The 17,900-nt window shown below is 41.2% G+C and overlaps 1 protein-coding gene across 1 annotated transcript in view; it reads right to left on the bottom strand.

The window, feature by feature from the left end:
* The window catches only part of LOC129776406 (myosin-I heavy chain), a 133,384-nt gene that overhangs the window by 49,259 nt on the left and 66,225 nt on the right, over window positions 1-17,900 (bottom strand). The window contains 2 exon segments of the mRNA XM_055782033.1: window positions 16,268-16,421; window positions 16,591-16,946. Of these exon segments, the coding sequence (XP_055638008.1) occupies window positions 16,268-16,421; window positions 16,591-16,946 (510 nt within the window).

Below are 17,900 nucleotides of genomic sequence, written 5' to 3'. Positions count from 1 at the left end.
TTCGAAATTATCAATTACCAACGGATTTATAATCTTACATCGAATGAGATATCTGTATGATAATTCTATAAAACGAAGAGGCATAGGAAGTACTCCACCCAAAACCTCAAGACTCATCGTATGAGTCGATTGCATGCAACCCAAAGCAATACGCAACCAACGATATTGTGTCCGTTCCATCTTTAGAATACGATTGATAATATCGTTGTTTTATATAAACTTATTAGGTCTCCTGGATGGACACCCCACCATGTTCCAGTTATTGTCTTGAAGAAGTTGATTCTCTGTAGACATTTCTGTTTCAGATACGCAATATGTCTCTCTCATGTCTCTCTCTAGAATCGAAATAGATACCAAGATATTTGAAATTCATAGAGTGGGTTACTGTTTTGCCGAATAAATGAAGCGGAAATTTTGCGGGTTTGTGCTTTTTAGAAAAAACTACCATCTTTTTATTTTCTCCGTAGAGAACTCGATACCTAGCTAGATAGTCCATGTAGACAAATTGTCAAAGTATCCTGTAATGGTCTTTGCAGATCGGCGGAGGAGGATTCCCTGAGGAAAAGAGTTCCTCTAACAATAAATTTTTCAAAACGATAACGCTCCGTACCTGTCTGATGGTTTTCCTCCGAAAGTTCGCCATTGTGAAATAGTTGCTAATTATCATAAATATTTCTATAGTAAATGACTGAAGTTATTTATTTGAAACTTGTGTCATTGGTAGTCACGCTCTGTCAATAGATGCATTTAGGGACGGTGATCACTTCCGTCTTTTGAATGGATGAATCGACTACCTTTTTCTCGGTTTGAGCGGATCAAAATAAATCAAATCCAACTGATCTCACCAAGTGCAGATTATTGACTCCATCACCGTTGATTTGATTGGTTATTTTCAATCGCGATTTTCTTCGTTTGAGTTATATAAAAACAGATTTGATCATCTGTTACGATTACGAATGTATACTGTTGTGATTGCTCTTTGGTAACTATTCGTTCTAATGTCACGTTGTGTCTGAAGCCTTTTTAACTACACCTTATATTAATTTTCTGTTTGTAGAATCAGCTCTAAATTATGAGTTGTTTGCGGTGTTTAATCGCTGTACTAAAACTGATAATGGCCATCACATTGAAACAACCGACCTGACGAAATAGGAACTGTATAACTTCAACATTCCTGCCATCACAACGTTGCTAGTCTCCGGTTGGCAGCTCAAAAAGTAATTAAACTTTTACGAGATGACCTTCTCTTTTATTTCTACAACCTCTCATCGCATCATCACATTTCGTCAACACAGCCCCGCCTTGCCGCCATCATTATGTTTAGACAAATCTAGGTTCCGACCGACAGGTGCTACCGGTGCTTAGCTATCCCCGAAGATGGCAGACGTCAATTCAGCGATGTAGCTATTATGTTTGTGGGTTCCTGGAATGTCTAATGACGCGACGATCAACTCGTCGTTATCGCGATAGACCTCAGACATCTGGAATATGCTAATCTACTACAGCTTTCCTTCCCTTTCTTCTCTGCGAAAAGATCTCTCCTTTTTTTTGGGTTGAACATTTGACTGTCAAGGTACTATTGAGAGATTTCTAGTCGTGGTGGCCGTAACGACAAAAAAAACTTAGATACTTTGGAATGGAATAAAAACCCCAACATAACTGCTGATGTGGTAGAAGCAATTTGTTACACAGCTTATAAGGCTCATGCCAGACAGCTCCACAATAACAGTTACTCTTAGATTTCCTTCTTCGGAAATAACGCCCGTTGAGATGCATGGAAACGAGCTTATTGCTGTTCTGTTTTCCATCTCGATGAAGTGGACGCACACTTACACACACATACACACATTGAAATGCGCGCAAAACTAGCATGAATAACAAGCAGACTAAATCTTCTTTCCCGCCTTTGCGGCAAACATAAACACACCACCGACTACTCTTCCGAGATTGACTGAGCTGCGCGGAAAGAACACCGCCATCGAAAAAAAACCGTAGTGCATGAGCAATAAAGCCAACGAGTAGGTACTATACCCTCAGCCGCATCGCAAACCATTAACGATAGATCGACTTTCGTAATTTTCCCTCTTTTCAGTGAATAGGAGCAATTATAGTTCCTTCAACTTATTCAAACAAAAATCACTGCAAGAATCCGGTTTGCGTTTCCGATGAAGGGTTGTCTTAAAATGAGCTTCAATGAAACGTGACCACATCCATTAAGGCTGATTGTTATGTTTTATGTATTGGCCGCCGTATTTGCATGAAATCAACAAAAAGGGGTGGAAAACTGTTCACAGTCTGTGGACTTTACCCTAAATAACATATTTTTCCGAAAATTTAATAAGTACGATTGAACATGTCACTTTCTACTGATTGAGAATATAAAACAAGTAGTTCAATTGTGGCCTCGAATATTTTCACCAACGATCCGATAATCGCCAAAAATAGCGTGTGAGAGTTAGAAAGTTAAAAAAGAGTTTTCTCTATCGAGAAGTGTCAATACATACCTTGGTTTTTTATTACTTGACTTGACAATAGGGGTGACAGTACTTTGATAGCTCATAGTGGCTATCTTGAACCCTGTAACTCAGACATCGGCAGTCCTTTCTCTCCAGTCAGGCGTTCCATTTGATTTGAGTCCATCGATTGCATAGAGTGGGTGCAAATTAGGCTTTGAAGAAATTAAAACCGATCTCGATTTCCATAGAAAAATCGAGTTTTATCGTATGAAACGCATTTCACACAAGTGATTCATGAATTACGATTAAACTCACAGAAACTCACGTTTCGGTTTGCATGACAGTACGCTCTGTCCAACTTCTATAAGAACACCCTGATTCTATTCCGTTGCAACACAACCAGTTGAAATTTCTACAAAATACATTCATACATTGTTGAATGCTTACAACAAAGTATTATTGCTTAGTTTTTGGAATTATACGAACAATTGTGCCGTTGAGAAAAAGCGTGGGAAAGTCTCACAAGAACAGGAAGAGGGTTATATCTATGGTATAACCGCAAGGGTGACGTAGGACTATCGTTGATTTAGAGATCATTTGTATGAAGTTGAATCTGAATTCATTCTGAATGAATGAATATTTGGAGAACTTCGAAAACGAGAGCGTTACGTTGGAGGCACAAGGTTTTATGCATCCAATATTGGATACGGAAATATCCTACTGATGGGGAAGAATAATCTTTAGAAGCTATCCTGTTGATTGCGATTGATTGAAAAATCACAAAACCTAATGTATTTGGTCACAGTGTTACATGGATAGAAAACATTAAAATAAACTCTTTCATATGAATGTAATTTTAAATTCCCAGAGGAACTGGCAGATTATTTTGAGTAACGATTAGATATTTCCACATTTTCCTCGATACTAGAAGCCCACCAGTGGTTAATGCTAACTCGATAACCATCTGTTAATAGCACTTGATTGAAACATATTTGGTCACAGTGTTACATGGATAGAAAACATTAAATAAACTCTTTCACATGAATGTATTTCTAAATTCCTAGAGGAACTGGCAGATTATTTTCCGGATCTTTCTCGATCCAAACGGAAAGAATTCCGTGCGTGTATGTGTGTGTGTGTAGCGGCTGCTTCGAGATCTTCCCGGGGAACCGTTTGTAGCATCACTCTCCTCCTGATGGATTCCCTTCTGGCCTAAGGTGCACAAACAGGCTCTTGGTGACACCGTTCATCCGCGCTTTCATGATAAATGAAGAGCTTCACCACAACAGCGACAACATGCTCCAATCGCTGTTCAATTAGAACTGAGTGGATTTCCGAGCGGTGTTCGCTTATATACCGATTGGTGATTTCAATAGCCTATTTTGAAAGCAAATTTAAGACTATTGAAACCAGTTTTTGGATCAGAAAGTAACGAGTATAGAACGCGTAGACATTTTATCTTTCGAATGAAGTGTTTATCATACCATTTCGTTCAGTTGTTTAGGAGCTATTAACACTCAAAATCTCGGTCTTCGGCGTAACGCTTTCGGTTTCGAAACTTTGATTTTACACCCCGGTATAGAAATGAAAGACGTAGTCCTACGTCAAAACCAGCCGTGGTGGAGTGCAGAACTTCGTGTTCTTCGAAATCGACTTCGCAAAGCAAGGGAACGATTCTTCTAATGCAGAAATGAGCAACTAAAAACTGAAATGCGTGAAGCTGAGGCCCAATACAACTCTCTGAATGCAAGATGTTTTCGTGACTACATTCGTCGCATCGAAGATATTGTGAAGGCAGACCCGAAATAATTCTGGAGCTACGTTAACGATAAAAAAAAACGACGAAAGGTATACCTCAAAACATGCGTTACCGGGAAATTGCTGCCATCACGTCGCAGGATTCAGCGAATATATTCTCATCCTTCGATCATACCAATCCATAAGTCGGGGCCGCTCAATCCAGTCTACGAAGTGCATAATCTCTCCCGATCAACATGGTTTTATGAAAAAACGCTCGACTACAACCAATTTGCTAAGCTTCGTATCGACTCTAGTAGACAAAATGGAAAAACTGCAGCAAGTCGATGCTGTATATGTTGATTTTGCCAAAGCCATCGAAAAAGTGCCACAAATACTAGCCGTCGAAAAGCACAAGAGAGTAAGACTCCTAGAATGGTTTACACCCTGGATTCTGTCGTACTTTACTGGGCGAAATTCTTCGGTGAAAGTTGGTGACGCCTACTCTGCCCCGTTACAGATACATTCCGGAGTACCTCAAGGCAGGATTCTGGGGCCGTTGCTCTTCGTTCTGTTCATTAACGACCTTTGTAGAACGCTGAAATCACCGAATTCGATGTAGACTGTTGTGCGCTGCAATCGAACAGCGACAAAATTCTGGAATGGTGCAGTTTGAACGGGATGGAAGTCAATGTCAGCAAATGTTGCGTAATCTCATTCAGTCGCTCACGAACACCGATTGTATACGACTATGAGATGGGGACAACAAGTTTGAAGCGTACGAATATCGTGAAGGATCTGGGGATTTTCGTAGACAGTAAACTACGGTTTACGGCACACATCGCTTCAATCACTGCGAAAGCATATTTAATGCTAGGTTTCTCGAAACGAAACACAAAATGCTTCGACGATATTTACTGTTTAAAAACGCTGTATTGCTCATTGGTGCTTAATGTGTTAGAATACGGGGTTCAAGTTTGGGCCCCGTTTTATGCAGTCCACATAAATCGGATAGAACGAGTCCAGAAGCATTTGTTCGATATGCTCTTCGCAATCTCAATAGGAGGGATAAGACGAATCTGCTAGTATATGAAAGCCGTTGTATGTTGATTGACCTGCCAACATTAGCAAAGAGACGAGTACTGCTTCAACGATTACTCGTCTTTGATGTCCTGACTGATCACATCGACTGTGCAGACTTGTTAGCGAAACATCGCTTCAACACACCTCTTCGAGTGATGCGGCAGTCAGATTTCTTACGCCGATCGAATCATCGCACCACCTATGGAATGAACAATTTATTGGACGTTTGCTGTAATAAGTTCAACGAAGTGTCTGATATGTTTGACTTTGTTATATCAAAAAAGGTGTTTAAACTTAGACTTAGAATATGAAAATGTACGATTTTTATATCGAAGTTATCTAAATATAAATAAATTAAGTATACTTAACGTCAATTTCATTCAAAAGAGTTGTTTGTTTATTTGTTGTTCTTAAATATGATAATTCCAGCTGTCCAGTTTCTATTAAAACCGTTTCAAAATTCATAAGTATTATCAATGAAAAATTCAAAACGATCGGCTGATTTACATGTCAATAATTGGTAACCATGTCATTACGACTAATAACCTTGAAAATTCGTGTTGGAATACTATTTTACAAATTCTGCTGAACGGATTTCTCGATATTTTTCTATTTTTCCGAAATTGCGACCTTGAGCTCTTCAGTCGTAGTGTACTGTTTCCCTCAGTGTAGATTCTGCGTACAAGGATCCTCCCAAAGATTTTTAACAGAATTCAAGACGGGAGAGCGAGCCGACCAGTCCAAAAAATTAAGTTTTTGGTCCTTAGCAATCAATGCATGCTTAGTTTCCTTGCTGATATGAAATAGTAGCATTGTTTTGCTGGAATGTGAATTTCTAATGACGATATCCACGCAAAAACGGTAGGAGAGAGGATTTCAGAACATGTATGTATTTTTTTTTATCCCATTTATTTATTTAAGGCTCATTAGCATTTTTTAGCTGTAACAGAGCCGAATTTTAATCGTGTACATGTTACATGGTTATCATATCTATAATTAGCACATTACACAGTTGCCATTCGCCAGTATTCCCTCTATACCATTACATATGGTACATTCACACAGTAGCCATTTAGGCGTAAGGGTATTCTTTCTGTTCTTCCATTATCCAGTTGGACCACCGGACAGCGGAGACAGTTGTTTGATCATTGTTGAGTTATTTATAGAACAGTAGCCCGATGTGTCTGGCAGAGCAGAGCAGTTGTATGGATGAATCGATCTTATTTCGACCGTGGATCGATCTCCATCGCTGATGATTGTTGCGTGGACGTAGCTATTCTGTAACAACACAAAGATGGTCAATGAGTTTTGAACTCACGATCGATCACTTACTAAGCGAACGCGCAACCAATGTGGCTACGGAGACCCCCTGACATGTATGTAATCCTTGAATGAATTGACATTGAAGACATACTATACATTGAAGAACTTTTCGTTATGGTAGATAGCAAAATGTATTCTTTTGGAAACATTCTTTGTCACAACATACTGTCGTTTCATGTGAGCTTTGGCAAAACTCAGACGTCTTCCGATGTGAGATGGTGTAAGATGAGGAGTTTTAACTTTTTAAGCCCTTATTATATGAGGATTTTTCACCAAAATTTGACGAATTGTCACCCGAGCAGTTGAGTAGTTGTAATATCGCTTTATTTGCACATGCGAATTTGAGGTATTCGAACCTGTTTTGGCTATTTCTCGCTTATCCCGGTTAGAGAGCTTCGATTTACGTGGAGCTCTCTCCTTCTTACCGTATCCTCGAAGATTCGCCAAATAATTGAGCACTACTTGATGGGATCGTCTAATCCGACGAGAAATTTCTCTGATACCAACATTTTCTTGGTGAAATGCATCGATTTGTCTTTCTTCTCTCTCCGTGAGGACTTTTCCCTTCGGCATTTTCTAGATTTAATTGATCAAAACAACTAAAACAACGGAAAATGTAACTGGTCTTATAGAAACTTGACAGTTGAAAATACGAAAGCATTCGTTTACGCTCAGCGCTTGCACACACACATATGAAAATCATGCAGTGTATGGTAGTCATCAATACCTACACACTGGAATATTAATTGAAGCATTGTTTGTTTACAATGACATAAAGCAGCAAGATCATCACCTGGTCTTATGGAAATTGGACAGAGTGTATGGTTGTGCAAGATGTTCGTATTTCTTTTTGGGATAAAAAATCAAACACAATATTTTGTTTCATACGTTTTAACCATATTTCACGCAGCTTGAAAATAACATCCTCCCAGAACATGAAAAAAGCTATTCAAAACTATTCAAAAAGACGATGAAACCTTACGGGAGTTGTGCAGGGATAAGTGATAATCTTGAGGTTTAATACTAAATAGGAGATGGAATAGCACACACCCGTCAAACTCCATGTTGACATGAACGAAAATCGAAGAAACATGACAGGCAATGCCAGACGTTTAGGTGGAACACGCCGGCTTCCGTGTTGGCTAATTCTGAATGTTTGACCTATATCACTGCGTGAAATTCGTTCAATTGCAATCCAAAAATGGTACTTGTTGGAATTTGTTTGCTTTGTAAAAGCTCATAATACATATACCTCTCAATTCTACCAGAAACAGAACATGACTTCGCGACCCATTGAATAATTTTAGGACAAATTTTGGGTGACCCCCGTAGAGTATTGCGGGGCAAAGGTGTGCACGGGGTAAAAGTGCGCATGGCCTTTTTTGAAGCAAACGAGCATAAAATTTCGACAACAGTGTATTCGTTTGATATATAATATTATCACACCAGCAGCTCACACATATATAAACAAGATGCATTTCATGAAAGTGGCAAAAAGTTATGAGGTAAAAAGAGTTTTGCGATGTTTTGATCCAATTTTCTATATTTTGGAGTTGATGATTAACTTACCTAAAATAACTGGAAAGTTCGAAACTACACTGTCAAGAAAACCTTCATTCTGCGTATTCGTTTTTGTGAAAAAGTTCAAGCGCTTTTTTTTTTAAATTCGATTAGTTCAAAAATTGCTTGTGGGGCAAAGGTGCGCAGTGGCTGTGGGGTAAAAGTTCGCACTAGCGTTTTGCTCTGAAAAAAAATTACAACATTTTTTCAACAAGACTTTTAACGGGACCGACAGAGGCTTCGGAAGGGAGTCTCGGAGCGTCGGATTGCGGCAGACCTCGATGTTTCTGAATCAGCTCGGAGGAAGACGCTCATATCAGTGAGTGATTTATGATTTGAATCTTCTTTTATTGACACTCCTACTTCTGCTGGGATGTGTCAGCGAGCACCTAGGACGGTTCAGTTAGGTATGTACGAGTGAGCAGTCTGAGGATCTGGCGGACCACTGCAGGGCACTGGACAAAGTATTCTATGGTATGACTGTCAAAGATTTACGGCGTCTGGTGTTTGGTAGATAGAGATTGGGATTATAGCTTCATGAGGAACCATCGTCTGTTTTTTTGAACCTCACAACAGCGCAACGAAGCAACAGCCCTCCAAGGCAAAGCGTCGGGATCCTCAGAATCGAATCCAAGATGAGGAAAAAAAAATAAACATCTGCTTAAAAATAATTCAAAATGAATTTCAAATGAAAAATGTGTGTTTTTTTTCACCATTTATTCAATTCAATAACGGTTATGTTTCGTTTATGTTTCGTTTATGTTTCGTTTATGTTTATGTTTTCACAATGAACTTCAAATAAATATTGTTTTTTGTTTCAACAATGAGTTTCAATTAAAGCAAGTGAAGGTAACTCTGTATTTATAACTTGATCTATATTAATAAAAATGATTTGGTGTCCGATCCTCACGATTTAACTCAAGAACGGATGCGTCTTAGTCTGCATCAGATTTATATGTCTAAAAAGAAATTATATACCGCGAGTATATATTATGTATTATTATTATATATATAATTCTGTGGGAACTTGAATGTCCGAAATGATTTTTATCAATATATCAATTGTGGGAGGGACGAAGTTCGCCGAGCTAGTCAGTCAGCTAGTTTCTTAATAAAAAATAATTCGGTTGCAAATGTTGGACATTTGCAGTTATCTTATATTGTCAGTATCCTCCCTCTCAAAAATTTCCACGTGCTATGTTCGACCATAACACCCACTCATCTTCACCCATAAAACATCATACAGCATCCCTCCTCCCCACTGGATGGTGCCTACACACTCTGGTAATGATGCTTCTTTCACTGGTATCGATAAAGCATTTATTTTGGTTACAAGTTACCTCAGAAGTACAATTCGATAAGTGTGCACTTTTGCCCCGTACGGTGCGCACCTTTGCCCCAAATATGGGACAAAATTACGAATTTGGTATTTTGTGTTAAAATAGGTTTTTGTCTAACTTCGAACAAAACTCGAGAAATTCTTTTACTACGTTTCGAAGGTAATACATATGACTCCAATTTAGTAAGCAAACTGAATTTTATTTGCTTTTATTTCAAGAGTTATTGGACGACAACAGTTAGGTGCGCACCTTTGCCCCGCACTACTCTTCTTGTTCTTCTTCTTCTTCTTGACTTGTTCCTACGCGCAACAAAATGTTAAGTCACAAAATAACAGGAATAGATTCCACTATTTGCAGCATTTTTTCTCTGGCTTACTGTAATTAATTTCAATGTGAATAATTATGGTAAGACTGGCAATGATTGTCCGATAGCATTCAAAGATGGAATACGAAAAGTACGGTGGAACAATAGGAAAAAGTTCAACAAAAATTTCAAAGAGTTTTTGAAGATCTACTGAGGTCGGTTAGATTCTGCTGGATAAAATTGGATCTCGCTGGTTCGTATTATGTTAGTTACTAACTCCGAGTTACCGCTGGTGATCGGTTTTGCTAACTTTGGGCTTAGATAAAATAATGGGTTAAGTAAGGTTAAGGTTTTCGTCTCTTATTAACAAACTTCGTTAATGCAAACGAAAATTGAAGAAAATTGAAATTTTGAAGTGTAAAACGTTACAACACTAGTCTCTTTAGCACCAGTTTAGGTCTGAGGTGTATGTCAACAAACCAGGGACACTTGATGACCTTGAGGATAACATATGAGCCACAATTACTTCCATTTCCGCGGGAAAGATTTACCGTGGCTTTTAAAATTAACGTTTCCGTTCAACAACTGCCCAATATTTCTTGATTACGTAGCACTTCGATGAATTGAGGTCTTTTTTGAAGACCCCGTTGTGGAAACTGGCCGAATTAGGCCAAAACTTCACAGGATTCTGGTGTACTTGTATTTATGGTAGCACGCGTTTTAAAGCACTCTTCCCAATAGATTTTCAAGCTGATAGCTTGATTTGTAAAGAAAATAGTCAAAAAAATTTCAGCATATTTATCAGCAAAAAAGATTGATCTTGCTTGAGATATCTCCTCGAACCGTTTGCCCAATGGAACTTTGGCTTGAAATTTGCCAAGAATCCTTCTCTACGTACGTTTCGTCATTCATAACTAAACATCCTTAGTTCCTCGTTAGAGCGTCGCTGTTCAACTCCCGAGCGCGTGTTTGGCCACTAGGTTCTGCTTCAGCATGTAGCTTTGACAGGATAACAATGCCCTGTGTTTGGTGGCAGGAAGAGTAAAGTCTGTCATAAGCTGTTGAAGCATGATGAGCCGGTTTATACTGGACACTATCAACAGCAATCGATTGCTGCCTGAAAATCGACCAGCTAAGCAACACAGGACAATTTATCTTCATGACAATGCTTCATCGCATAAGAAAACCCAAAAAAGTAACATTCTAAGAGGCGTAGGTGGATAGCTATGCTTAGCACTATACCACCGGCGCCAGCGAATGATAACTCATGCTGGCCTACTGCACATTCTTTCACCTCGGTGTTTGCATTAGTACAGCAATTGAATCGTTTGTTTGAGAAACCCCATAAACGCCATTTTTATCAAAATTGACTTATTGGTGACAGGAGTACCGGTAACTATCTTCGTTGTTTTTCAAAAAATTCTGCAAAAATGGTTACAAATTTAACATTCAAAGTATCGCCCATCGCTAGTCACAACTTTTTCCCATCTTTCTGGCAATTCATGGATCCCTTTGTGGGAAAAATCGGCCGGTTTGTCGGCTAACCACGAATCGATCCAATCTTTGACTTTGGAGAAGTGTTGGTCAACCAGGCCATGTTGCATCGATCGAAAAAGGTAGTAATCGGACGGAGCAATGTCGTGAGTATAGGGCGGGTACGATAGGACCTCTCATTTCAGCGTTTCCAAGTATGTTTTGACCGGTGGCCGTTTTTCCTTCAGTGCACGGCTCAAACGCATCGGTTTTAGCAGCTCATAGTACACCACACCCAGCTGGTCCCACCAAATAGACAACCTAACCTTCTGGCCGTGAATATTCCGCGTGGCCGTCGATTTTGATGTATGTTCGGGGTGTCCATACGTTGCCCGACGTTTAGGATTGTCGTAATGGACCCACTTTTCATCGCCAGTAACGATTCGATGCAAAAAAAATCTTTCTTTTATGCCGTTGGGGCAGTTGTTCGCACGTGAAAAACAGCGTTCGACGTCTCGTGACTTCAATTCATACAGCACCCAATGTCCTTCCAATTGCTTTTAAACGATCGGTTATATTTCTTTCTTTCTTTCTTTGTTTTTAAGAGGCTTTAAACTTTGCAGTTCATTCGCCTCTATCGGTTATATTTTGCTGAGCTACTCCAAGTATATCTGCAAGTACTTGTTCCGTTTGTGATGGATCTTGATCGAGTAAAGCCTCCAATTCTTCATCTTCAAACTTTTTTGGCGGCCCGGAACGTTCACCGTCCTTCATGGCGAAATTACCACTTTTGAACCGTGCAAACCACGTCTGACACGTTCGCTCAGTTGTAGCATGATCACCATCAACTTCCACCAAAATGCGATGACTTTCCGCAGCTTCTTTCTTCATATTCAAGTAATGAAGTAACACTCCCCGCAAAAACACTCTCGTTGGTACGAAATTCAACATATTCGAAATGGCAAAAACTATGTTGTTTACACTTCAACTTTTTGACATATACTGAAAAAGACGCGCAATGACAGTAGCTTTCCAACGAATGTCTGGAAATTTGATTCACTGGAATAATAATCAAGTTACGCCATCTGTTGTTGAAGAAACTTACCGGTATACCTAATAGCTTTTGAGTCCTTGCATTTTTGGCAGTCTTTGAGTCCTACATACATCGATTATCAAAATTTCAGAAAAAGTTAGTTCTATGAAACCACTAAAATCGGGATTACAAAAATTCGTTTGTTTGAAAACCCCCGTAAGTCCATGTTTCTAATTATCACTACGGGCAACGCTGCGATAGATATACAATTTCATTCATTGGTTACATCCGAGCCGTATGAAGCATGCGCTACTAAATTTTATAGGAAACCTCAAGCTGAGAGCTGCAAATCCAGTAACAGGTAAAATCCCTTTCTTAAGTTTATGAATGCCTTAACTAAGCATCTAACCAACAGTCCTTGTAAAATTTCGCTTTTTTTTTAGTTGGAAAATTTTGCAAAATTCGATACTTTTTGTAAGTCTAATTCATCTTAGACCATTGTTCAGTGTATTCTGTGAGATAGTAGGTGGTTTAGTTGCTTCTAGATGCTCATAAGATTTGTTCTAAAAATTCGAGTCCATTCGGGGTGCATCCGTCACCCGATTTGTGTTTCACTGAAAGGAAAAATGTGTCTATATTTTTTTTGATGCCTTGTGTTTATGTTTGTAAGGCAAAACGACAGAGCTGGACTGATATTCAACTGAAAACAGTCAGAGCCAACGTTGAGCAGGGCATAAAAACATGGTATCGATCAACGTTCATCGGCCATATATGAGGTGGATGCTCACTCAAGCTAGAACCCCACATGTTCGGTATCGTGGCTTTGCAGGAAATCTGTCGCAAGGGTGAGAAGGTGTGGAAGGTACGCGGCGGTAAGGCCCAGTTTTACCAGAGCGGTGGGGCTACCTACGAGCTGCGAACGGGCTTTGTAGTGTTAGGCAGAATGTTGGATCGCGTTATAAATTGGAAGGCGATCAACGAAAGGATGTGTGTATTGAGGAAAAAAGGCCGGTTCTACAACTACAGTATCATCAACGTGCACTGTCCGCACGAAGGCAGACCCGACGACGAGAAGGGAGCGTTCTATGCGCAGCTGGAAGCGACATACAAAAGCTGTTCACCACGGGACATCAAGATCGTCTTCGGGGATATGAACGCCCAGGTTGGTAGGAAAGCAATGTACAGACCGGTGATAGGCCCGTGCAGTCTACACACCGACACGAACGACAACGGCCAGCGGTGCATTAACTTCGCAGCTTCCCGAGGCCTGGTGATCAGAAGCACTTTCTTCCCCCGCGAGAATATCCATAAGGGCACTTGGAGATCACCTGACCAACATACAACAAACCAAATTGACCACGTCCTCAAGGCCGATTTTTCTCAAACATCGCTAACATACGCTCCCTGCCCGGTGCGGATATTGACTCGGATCATTACCTAGTAGGAGTACATGTGCGCTCAAAACTATCGAGAGGTTACAACTCTCGGCAAAACCGCCCTCCTCGGTTTAACATTCGGCAGTTAAAAGACCCGCAAGCTGCCGAGAATTACGCGCGCCTGTTGGATGAGGCACTACCCTCCTCTGGGGAGCTAAACGCTTCGAATCTCGAAGATGGCTGGAGTAAGATTAGCTCTGCCATCGAAGAGACCGCAACCGCGGTACTAGGTGAGGAAACTACGAGCCCAAGAAACGACTGGTTCGATGGGGAGTGCCAGCAAGCGATGGAGAGAAACAAAACAGCTTGGAAAAACTATCCAAACATTGTCACGAGGGATAATTTGGCCAAATATCGATGAGCGCGGAATAAGTTGACCACGATACTGAGGCGAAAAAAGTGCCAAGAGGAGGACAGGGATCGTGACGAATTAGAACAACTATTTCAGGCTAATGATACGCGCAAGTTCTATGAGAAGGTGAACCAATCTCGTATGAGCTACACACCGAATCCAGACATGTGTAGGGATGCGTAATGGGAACCTACCTGGGAGTGCCTTCAAACGATGATGATGTCCCAGCCCCGATCTCCAGGAGATTCAGCGAGAAATCGGGCTGCTGAAGGCAAATAGAGCCGCTGGAAAAGACCGACTTCCGGCCGAACTCTATAAACACGGTAAAAATACACTGGCAACGGCACTTCATTGGGTAATATCCAGGATTTGGGAGGAGGATAAATTACCGGAAGAATGGATGGAGGGTATTGTTTGTCCCATCTATGAAAAGGGCGATCGGTTTGAGTGCGGCAACTACCGTGGCATAACGCTGACTAACGCCGCTTACAAGGTGCTCTCCCAGATTCTAACACGTCGTCTATCCCGATAGCCAAGGGCTTCGTAGGGCAGTACCAAGCGGGCTTCATGAGGGCCCGCGCCACTACGAACCAGATTTTTGCCTCCTCCAGAAATGTCGGGAGTACAACGTGACCACATATTCATAGACTTTAAGGCAGCTTATGATACAATCGATCGAGAACATCTATGGCAGATCATGCACGACTACGGTTTTCCGGACAAACTGACACGGCTGATCAAAGCTACCTTAGAGCGAGTTATGTGCTACGTGCGTGTTTCGGGGGTACTCTCGAGCCCTTTTGAATCACGCAGAGGTTTAAGGCAAGGGGATGGACTATCCTGTATGCTATTTAATATAGCCCTTGAGGGTGTAATCCGACGTGCGGGCATCGAAACGAGGGGCACGATTTTCAACAAAAGTACTCAACTCCAGGGCTTCGCAGATGACGCAGATGACAAGAAACTTTGCGACGGCTGAGGCAAACTACGCCAGACTAACAGCGGAGGCCAGGAGGGTTGCGATTCCAGCTTGAATGCGTCGTTGGATCTCTTTCGTGGTATTGTTGTCGGCGGTGATCAGAGATCCCAAGTACACGAATTCATCAACCACTTCCAGTTCATCGCCGTCCACTGTCACTGTCCGTGTGAGGCTTACCGCTTTCTCCTTTGAGTCTCTTCCCACCATGTACTTGGTTTTTGACGCATTAATAGTTCTCTTCGATAACCCCGCCGGCACCAGAAATAGAGGGGCTCACGTGCCAGGTGGCTCGACCAGATCGAAGCCATTTTGCGAGTGACGGGACGCTTACGGAATTGGCGACGAGTGGCCCATGACCGAGTAGAATGGAAACGAATAATTGAGACTGCACGAGCCACCACGGCTCTCAACTGATTATATCTATCTATCAGCATTAGGAATGAATGTTGTCCGCTCGCTAGCTGGATTGAGACTGTGAATTCAAATCACGGAAATCAAATAAGTTGAAAGCGGGCAGAAATGAATATTTAATGAAAGGCACCAGATTTTAGACCAGTCCTCACCAAAAGTAGTATCAATTGATATTCATAATATGGAAATTAACAAAGCGTTGTTACCATCCTTAAGAAGAAAATTTAGAAAAAATGAGAATTCTTTATACAATTTATCGTTCTTTGGTTGTTTCTGTGTGGAATTGATTTTTTGACAACTAAATCTTTTGTTTCCCTTTTCCATAACTTTCCTTTCATTTGATTAACCCTAGTGACGAAGTCAATCAACAATCCTTCGTGGCACTAGGTTCCTCCAACACAGGGCATCCCACGCTTAGCTCTAATTTGATCGTTCGGAAATCACAATGCTCCTTGTGACGGCGAAACAGCCGCTGCTGAAAACAGAAAGTCACAATTACGCCTTGCAAACACGGGGCGGCACAGCGAGTGTCATGTGCAGCCACATAATTATTATTGAGTGAGAAACACTGAAACTCGGATTGCCGACACATTTCGTCTACTATCGAAAGGCTATTGGTTACATTGGCTTCGACTAAAGTAGTGGTTTAGAAGTGCGCTGCGCCCGGTGAACATTCATGGTTATTATTACCTATATCGTCGAGTCAGAGCAAGAGTCTGAAATCAAGTGAACGCAGGGGGGAAAGACAAGACAAATGGTAAATCATCAAGTTCCACTAACCTCCAAGAAGTATCGTTCCCGTGCTGTTGTGATGTGGCAATGGATATGGTATAGAGGTATTCCTTGGCGAAACTATTGGTATGACTTTGCCCGGATGGTTCAGCGCATTGCTGTTCGGAGGTATACACTGGGCTGATGCCACTATCATATGGCTCTGGAAAAGAAAAAAACACAAAGAAGAAAGGTGATCATGCAGCCGAGGGCAAACGTAATACATAAATCAAACAACTCGAATAAACCTAATAACAGTGATTGGCCGGGGCGGGCGTGTTAGAGAGTTATATTTCGTACAAGATCGATTGATTTTGGGATCAGAATTATACCTTGCCATTTGTGGGGATATTATTGCAGCTGTTACTGTTGGCGGTGTTCAGGTGTGACAGAATATTGATCCCATTCGCGCCGACCGTCGTTGCTACGAGGCCTGCTCCTGCTCCGGCATTGGTGGTGGTAGTCGCGGTTCCGTGACCACCAAGCGTTTGTGGGTTTGCATTTGGCGTTGTGGCTTGCGTGACTACTGCTGCACTGTTGACGGTGACAGTACCATTTGGCCCCCCAGATGTTGCTGTTGGTGCCGTTTGGCCCCCGGTGTGGAGGCGATTCCTTAACGTTACCAGTTCTGAGCTTAAGCTCTTCAGTCTCTGTTGCAAGTGAACGGCCTCGTTCGAAGAGGAAGCATCTGGGAAAAAATGGAAGAGAAAATCTTTCATTAGATTTTTTCGTAAAATCTATTAATAACATTCTTGATATCCCCAGGATATTATTTCAATTTGGCGAATTTTACAATGTGTGAAACATTTCTTTTAACTCGCGGTCGGATTAATTGTATATTTCATTCAATTACTATAATTATTGCCTTGTTGAATAACACTGTATCTGGTGCCCAATTGTACACAGTTTGGGCAGTGGTAGTTCGTGGAACCTGTTTTCTCGGTGGCTTTTGACTTGCAGTCGGTACGGCGTTTTGACGTACCATAATCATATGGTAATATTATTTTCCCTATCAGCGGAAAACAATTCCTCAGCCAAACTCAACTGGTTCGCTGTGGGCCACCCGAAAAAAACACCGCACCGTCGGTTGCAGACTCACACAATTATTTCGTAATTTTTTGCCGCTCAACTTCAATATGATTAAGGGCTTTGTGGGAAACGGAGACGACGATGTGATTATCATAACGGGAAACAGTTCGGTTTCGGCCTTCGAGATCTCGAATGTTGCGAAATGTAACTAAAAAAAGGCCGCCCGATGGTTTGTTTATCGTTTTTTTCGTTCTGCGATAAGTTAAAAATATGTAACTCAGCGCTGATTGTTGGACGGACCTGTCCTGTCAAGTTTGGTAACTGCCATGCGAGATGAGACAGTTTGACAGTTTGAGATGAAATCCTTTCCAATAATCAGTGCTTTCGTTGGTGGAAGCCAAGCGGTTCGACCAGCGAGGAAAAGCATCTCTCTCTCTCTCTCTCTCTCTCTCTCTCTCTCTTCTGGGATATGCTGGGAAGCTCGGTCCACTGGACACACGTCGTCAACTGCAGCATTCCGTACACTGCCGTTGGTGTTATTTGAGAATTTTAATGATATAATAAGATTAAGATCAACGTCAGCTGCGAACATCTTTCGCTTCGCGTAATTACT

Source organism: Toxorhynchites rutilus, chromosome 3 (assembly GCF_029784135.1).
Source record: "Toxorhynchites rutilus septentrionalis strain SRP chromosome 3, ASM2978413v1, whole genome shotgun sequence".
In the NCBI taxonomy this organism is placed as follows: domain Eukaryota; kingdom Metazoa; phylum Arthropoda; class Insecta; order Diptera; family Culicidae; genus Toxorhynchites; species Toxorhynchites rutilus.
Note: the sequence above shows the minus strand (reverse complement) of the source record. Positions and strands in the feature narration are given on the sequence as shown.